Source organism: Nicotiana tabacum, chromosome 22, assembly GCF_000715075.1.
Source record: "Nicotiana tabacum cultivar K326 chromosome 22, ASM71507v2, whole genome shotgun sequence".
NCBI classification, from domain to species: domain Eukaryota; kingdom Viridiplantae; phylum Streptophyta; class Magnoliopsida; order Solanales; family Solanaceae; genus Nicotiana; species Nicotiana tabacum.
The window spans coordinates 60,198,229-60,206,120 of NC_134101.1; the positions used below are offsets into that span (position 1 = coordinate 60,198,229).

General features: G+C 37.9%; 1 protein-coding gene across 1 annotated transcript; it reads left to right on the plus strand.

Annotated features, from left to right (window-relative positions):
- The first annotated feature begins 5,630 nt into the window (after positions 1 to 5,630).
- Positions 5,631 to 6,236, plus strand: LOC142175885 (uncharacterized). Its single transcript, XM_075242892.1, has 2 exons — positions 5,631 to 5,933; positions 6,051 to 6,236. The coding sequence occupies exons 1-2, from the start codon at positions 5,631 to 5,633 to the stop codon at positions 6,234 to 6,236; spliced, it is 489 nt and encodes a 162-aa protein (XP_075098993.1).
- The last annotated feature ends 1,656 nt before the right edge of the window (positions 6,237 to 7,892 follow it).

Sequence of the window (7,892 nt, forward strand, 5' to 3'; positions counted from 1 at the left end):
ACAAAATCATTCAGAGGATCGGTGAGGTAGCATTCAAGCTTGAGCTACCACCTGAGATGTCATTAGTACACCAGGTGTTTCATGTGTCTATGTTAAAGAAAGTAGTTGGAGACCCGACATTCATTGTTCCGGTTGAGACTATTGAGGTAAATGAAGAATTGACTTATGAAGAGATTCCAGTTTCTATTATTGATCGGCAAGTCCGAAAGTTGAGAAACAAAGAAATTGTATCCGTGAAAGTGCTATGGCAAAACCAACAGGTTGAAGAGGCTACTTGGGAGGCCGAAGAAGAAATGAAGAAAAAGTATCCTTATTTATTTGAATAACCATGTAATTATGAGTTGTGCCTTATGAAAATGCTAAGGGATATTCCTATGAAATATGTATGACTTGTACATTTGGTGTTAAGGGTGTTATGTTCTGGTAATATAATTGCTTGTGAGGCCACAGTTGGTGTTGTTTTGTATTACATTACTTTGTTGGATTATGTATATGCTGTTAGGATGTATTTCTGGGGCTCTCTGACAGGTGGATAGGCCTAATTACAAAGAAAACTCTAGCGAAATTTTTGGAAATTTAGGGAGTTAGTCAAATTTGGGGCTGCTAGTTTGTGGTATAAAACAAACTAAGTTGCATAAGATGCTAATGATAGATTTTTACCCTCATTCGAGGACGAATGATCCTAAGCGGGGGAGAATGTAACACCCCGGAAAAAAAATTTAGAAGTACTTAAGTGGTAAGCCCGGTAATTTTTGCAAAGAAAATAATGTTTCATGGTGTCGGACTAGGCTTACGTGTTGAACAATGGGTTGGGTTGAACAATGCACCGGAAAGTAAAGAAAAATTTTTGGCGGAAAAGTGCATTTTTGCGGTTCATTATGCGACTGCAGAATCACTCTGCAGACCGCATAATGGCCGCAAAGTGAGGCAGTTAATTGGGCCAATTGAAAGCAATTATGTTGTCGACTATGCGACCACATAACTATTATGCGGTGCATTATGCGACCGCATAACGGTTATGCGGACCGCATACACAGACATTTCTTTTGGCTATTTTGTAACCAACTATGCGACCGATATGCGGTCCGCATATCGGTTATGCGATCGCTTATGCGATCGCATACCTTGTTCCGGAGCTCTATTTTTGGGTTTTTAAAATCCGACCCTATTTCGTTAAATACACTCTTTGGGTCATTTTTGAGCTATTATCTAACATTTAGAGTGAGAGAGGGTGCCTTAGAGTGAGAAGGTGTTCTCCAATATTTGTCCTTATATTCTTGCCCAAGTTTTGGAAGATTAAAAAGGAAAAACTCACTAGGTCTTCATCCTTAGGTAAGATTCTACACCCTAACCCTCACTTTCAAATTTTGTGTAGAATTGGATAATTAACAAGATAATTTCTGGGCAGTAGGGTTGTTTATTTACATGCATGTGATATCAAGGGGTGTAGGAAGATTGTTGAACTAGGCATGGTAAATATTGAGTTGTGGGATGATGGAAGTCTCCATAAAAAGGGCCTTGAAACCTTAATGCACACCTAGTGTTTGATAAAATGCTCAAATAAGCTAGAACCATAATCATCTTCCTAATTTTGATTCAATTTGTTATATTTATAAAATAGATTGAAGTTGCTAAGAATTCCGAAACATTTAGAGTGTAAGGAAACTCAAGTGAGGTATGTTGGCTAAACTCTTCTTTAAGAATTGGAATTCCCAATATTCTTGTAAGTTCCTAGATGTTGATTATAAATGGAGTATTCCGATAAATTTTGTGGTGAAGATATATGTTCAATTCGTGTTTCAAATGCTCTTATCATATTGCATTATAAATTGAGGATGTGTCCCAAACTATGGATTATGTATCCACATGTTATAATTTCTAGTCGTGATTTATGTGAAAGTTATTATGCCAAGTTGTGTAGAGATTGTGATTGTGATTGTAATACACCTCCACCCGCATACATTGGGGTGAGGCGGCATGACCGCTTTGTGTGGGGATTATGGTATAGAGATTGTGATTGTAATACACCTCCACCCGCATATATATATATATTGGGGTGAGGCGGCATGACCGCTTTGTGTAGGGATTAAGATATTGTGGGACTGCACCTCCACCCGCTTACATTGGGGTGAGGGGTACGACCACTTTGTGTATGGTTTTGGTATTGTTGTGGCACCACCACCCGCATATATTGGGGTGAGGCGGCATAGCCGCTTTGTGTTGGTATTGGTTTCGTTGATGCATTTCCACCCGCATACATTGGGGTGAGGCGGCATAGCCGCTTTGTGTAGGTTCTTGGTACTGTGGTTATACATCCACCCGCATACATTGAGGTGAGGCGTCAGGGCCGCTTGATTTAAGTTGTGGTATTATACGTACACCTCCACCTACATACATCGGGTGAGGCGGCGGGGCCGCTTTGTGTGAAGATGGTTATAGAGGATCTCATCTTAAATCCTATAAATGTTGTTGATAGCTTTTAATAAGCTTACTATGGTTGAGACAGTTATCTATATTATTCTATTGCCGCACCGGTTCATCATAATTATCTTGTATATCTAAATTCTTAAATTGGTGTTTAGTCTTCATACTAGTACTATTCGACAGTACTAACGTCCTTTTTGTCGGGGGCGCTGCATCTTTAAATGGATGCAGGTGGTTTCACAACAGGAGACATTGATCAGTAATAGCAGTACACCTTCTTCCCAGCTGACTTGGTGAACCCCACTTCATCCCGGGGTCATGTATCTTTTGTACTTTATGTATTATGGTTGAGGTATAGCCGGGACCTTGTTGCCGGCATTATCATTGTACTCTTCTTTATCTATAGAGGCTCCGTAGACATAGTGTGGGTTGTGTATTGATACTGGGAAAGACAAACTATGTTATGTTGTGGTTGTATTACTTGTCCATTTGAGACTTTAAAAATGGTGAAACTTATGGTAAGAAATTGGTAATTGTAGACACAACCACTTTATTGTTTAATTAAGAAAAACATATATTCTCTTTATTCATGAATGAGTTTGGGTAGAAGAAATCTAACAGGCTTTTGCTCGGTCGGGTTCACTCGATTGAGCGTCGGTCGCACTCCACGATTTTGGTTCAATATAGGAGTGTATGGTATTTTTTTGTTACAATGTAAGCAGAAAAACTCTCCTTTTATAGAAATATAGCCATCCTCTTTATAGTGGAGGATCCTACTTTAGATATAATTAAAAATACATAGTGGGGAACCCATCATAAATTAGTTTTTCCCTAATTCCCGTCGAGATTCTCTCCCTTAGTGCGGTTGCAACGACTCTTGTCTATGAGCTCAAGCTTGATCGGACTCGGTGCTGGTCGATATTGTTTTTAGAGCTCGATGCAGACTTGAACTCGATGCTGACTTGGGGTATGGTAATGACTCGAGCTCGGTATCGGTTGGCTTTTGTCCCTTAAGCTTGATTCCATGACATCTCATCATAGTTCGATTCGGACCCGAGCTCGATAATGACTTTGAACTCAGTGTTTGACCGGTACCTGAAATCTGAAGCTCGTTCGTACCATCTTCGGAACCCATCTCGATATTACGAAGTCTTCCTTTGGTCCATTATGATCCAATATCGATCAATCGTACGAAAACCGAAATCAATTTCGACCGTATACACTAGACATGAAATAAACTTAGACCATTGGTTTTGTTAAGTCTTAAGTTAGAAAAAATCCTGAGTTCAATTCTACTTAATCACAAATTTTAATCATAGAGGCTCTCTCAAATATTTGTCAAAAATATGTGTTAGTTAAGGTTTAACACATAACCAACACGCCAAGAGATAATCTCTATCAAGTGATCTTATTTTTCTACTTATTCTTTTTCTCACAGTATTAATACATATATTTAGTAAAAAAAATTGACGAAACGGTGTAGCGTGACACCGGTTCGTTGAAGGTGCATCATCTGCCGACCGGCTTTTGTGCACCAAATCTACAATGTCATCAATCTCTAAAAAGTATAACTAATATGTGTTTAGTCATTATTGAAGTTATGGTACCTAGGTGAAACTATGTTCAAATTAGACATATGCTTCGACTAAACTATATGTGTAGCTTTATTACGTGCAAATGGCATTTAGGATGTAGAAACAAAGAGAGAGTATGGAACTTCACCTAAGGAGAGACATCTCTTCCACTAATAAGTTTTAATAATTTCTTCCCGTGCATGATCTGGATAGCAATAAAAGTAATTAATGACAGGCTTCCATGAATCTGATAGGACATAGTCTCATAAATAGTTGCAGAAAATTTATACTAAGTAAATATCCAACTTATCTTCAGTACTGCATATGTAACACAAACTGAATTTTAAAGTTTAAAGTGTGAAGGTCGAGGATTAGGGTAGTAGGTTAGATAGTCTAAATTGTTCATACCGGTATAATACGTATTCTCGCATTCTGTTGGTATTAGATTTCTATGACTACCTGTCGTTTCTTGAATTTTTGGTCATCTTAATATATTCTTGTTATTTATGTTGCTTTTACATGGGTTCTCGGTGTTGTCCCTTCTTGTTTTTCTTTTCATTAATGTGGTGCTTATGCTTTCCTGAGTTGAGGGTCTATTGAAAACAATCTCTATCTGCACGAGGTAAGGGTAAGGTCTGTGTATCCTCCCCAAACCCCACTATGTGGGATTATACTGGGTATGTTGTTGTTGAAGCAGAAATAAAAGAGAAAAGGTCAAATGAGAAAGCATACAACATTTTCTAGCAAGAAGAAATGTTGAATATTGAAGTTTTGATGATTAACAAAGTATGACTAAATGTTCAAAGAACCAGGTCCCCAACGTAGTTGCTTAACTGTTCTGAAGAACCTGCTCCTCATGAGAAAGAATCAGCTCCTCCTGAGTGATACTTATATGTCTGTACAAGACAGTAACTTTATCTCAAAGTTACTCAGGTACGAGTTTGGTGGATGATGACTACTATAAGTGATAAGGGTCGTTGCTCAAAAAAATATGGATAATTCAGTCAGAGACTAAAGTCCCAAAGCATGTAGAATCCTTGGAATAATAGGAGTCCTATCAAAGAAGAAGCTACTTTGAAAGACTCCTAGAAGATCTCAAGTCGTATTTAAATAAGATTGACTTTGGACTTCTAAACTATCTTTTTGCACATCAACTAAAGAGTCATAAGTTGGTTACTTGTGTTGAGTACTTACATGGTATTCTTCTCGAGTCAGTCTAGTGAATGTGTTTTAGGTAATTGAGTTGTAATCAAGTGTCATAAACAATCAGTGAGTTGGAGTGAGTATTTTGCTTTACAAGTTAGAGTAACTTGTGAATCAAATAGGAGTAGTAGGAGTACTAGAGAGTATTTAATTACAGTCTTGTAATTGATACATTTTGGCCCAGTGTTCTAGTGGAGTTGGAGCTAAAAATCCTACGTGGTAGGTCGTGTTTTTTGCACCTTTTGAGTCGGGTTATTTTTCACGTAAAAATCGATGTGTTCATTTTATTACTTGTTTACTTTACGTTTAAGGAACACGGTAAAGAACCAAGTTCTTTAGTAATTTATACGAGCACTCAAATTAACAATTGATATCAGAGCATGTTCTTTCATTTACATGGCTAACACCTAGAGATATCTTGGAAGCAAGATGACTGCTCCACCCGGAACTAATGAAGGACAATCAACTACCAGGCCACCCCTGTTCAATGAAAAATATTACAGTTGGTTGAAAGCAAGAATGGAAGACTTCCTGAGAGCTGAAGACTATGAACTATGGACCATAGTGAACCAAGGTCCTTTGATTCCTACTAAACAAAATGCACAAAATGAAACAGTTCCTAAGGACCCCTCCGAATTTGTGGCAGCAGATTTTAGAATGATGGAGAAGAATGCAAAGGCTAAGAAAATCCTTATCCGTGGACTTGGTTCTGATGAGTACAATAGAATTTTTGTGTGCTCTAATGCGAAGAAGCTATGGGATGCTCTCCAAACTTCTCAAGGAACAAACTAAGTAAAGAGATGAAGAATTGAGTTACTCATGAGAAACTATGAGCTTTTCTCCATGAAGGAGTCTGAGCCCATCCAAGATATGATGACTAGGTTCACTATAATAACCAATGAACTGAAATCACTTGGAAAGGTATTTAGCTCAGAAGAGTTGGTTAGCAAAGTTCTAAGAATCCTTCCTGCTTTATGGGAATCAAAAGTCACTGCAATCCAGGAAAGCCAAGGAATTGGACAAAATCTCACTTGATAAGTTGGTTGGAAACTTAAAACTCATGAACTGAGAAAGATGGAACTGCGCAAGGAAGAACCATAGAAGGATAAGGCCTCGGTTCTTAAAGCGTCCGAGGATGATGAATTTGACTATGATGATCATAATCTAGCAATGTTTGCCAAGTTCAAGAAGTTCATGAATAATTCCAAAAGTGCATCTAAGAGAGAGACCAGTAATAAGCCCAAGCAGATTGACAAAGCTAATTATGATGGGTGCTACAAGTGTAGCAATCTAGATCACATGGTCAAGGACTGCCCAATGTGGGAAATTGAGCGGAGGAAAGAACGAGTTGATAAAAAGAAACGGGAGAAGATAAGAGAAAAGGGTTCCAATAAAGGAAAAATCCTAGGCAAAGTATTTACTGAAGCAATAAAGCAGGCATTCTTGGCAGCATATGAGGACAGTGGAAGTGATCAAGAAGAAGAAAAGAAGGATGAGGCTATAAGTGTGTGATTGATGAACACTAAGCCGTGAAGACAGAACCCCCAGTATGGCTTGGAATGCACATTGGAAGACCTCCTTTGTTTGATGAATACCACTATGATGAATGGAAGCTACGTATGAAAATATTTCTTCAGGCTACTGACTTTGACCTATGGGTAATTGTCAGTCATGGACCAACACTCCCAACCAAATTGGACAGTGAAGGTAACAGGTGCAACAAAAGAGAAAAGGAATACAATGAGGAAGATCGTCAGCTAGTTCAGAAAAATTCTAAAGCAAAGGACTTGCTCTACAGGAGCCTTTCTAGAAACACTCTCCTCAGAGTGTCCTTTTGCATCTCTGCTCATGATATATGGAGGACCTTGGAAACTTACTTTGGAAATAAAAACATCGAAGTGTCTTTGATGGCGATTGAAGTTTCCAAAACAGAGGAAGAAGTGATACAAATGATAGCCATGAGTGACTCAGAAACTGAAGAAGAAGCAAACCAGGTAAGTATATCAGACTTGAAACAAAATATTCTTGTTATGTCCAAAAACAACTGATGGCCATAATTGTAACCTTAATGAATGAAATAGATAAAATGAGTACTGAAAATGATCAGCTAATAAGCAACCTTTCTTGTGTCAAACTTGATATCAAAGAACTTGAATCTGACAAAGCTAGTTTAGAGAAACAGGTCAAAGACCTTAAGAACCAGGTTCTTGTGCTTACTTATTAGAATGAGAAGTATCTTGATATACATGGAAAAGAAAAAATGAGTGATCTGTAGGATAAGATTGAAAATGAATTTAAAATTGCTAATGATAATCTTAGTGATGCTGAATGTAGAAATAAAGTCCTATATGAAAAACTAGAAAAGACCAATTATGAACTCTCTAGATTACGCAAATGGCATAGATCTTCTGATGCCTTGAATTGGCTAAATGAAAATTGTAGCTTTAACAAATCTGGAATTGGCTACAGAAAACATGTCCCTAAGTTTGACCCAAAGTATGTAGGAATTTCTGATAATAACATGTGCACTCATTGTGGAAGAGTAGGACACTTTAGAGACACTTGTCCTGCCTTAATTCATGCTCAGTTTAGAAACACCTTTGGTATTGCTAAAAATGTGAAGAAGGAAGAGGAGCCAAAGGTTAATCCTCATGTTCATACTAAATGGATTAAGGTTAACAAGAAAATAGC

Coding starts and splice junctions, on each gene's coding strand:
- LOC142175885 (XM_075242892.1), top strand. CDS start 5,631: ATGACTGCTCCACCCGGAACTAATGAAGGACAATCAACTACCAGGCCA. Junction 5,934..6,050: donor ATGAGTACAATAGAATTTTT/GTGTGCTCTAAT, acceptor TTCTCCATGAAG/GAGTCTGAGCCCATCCAAGA.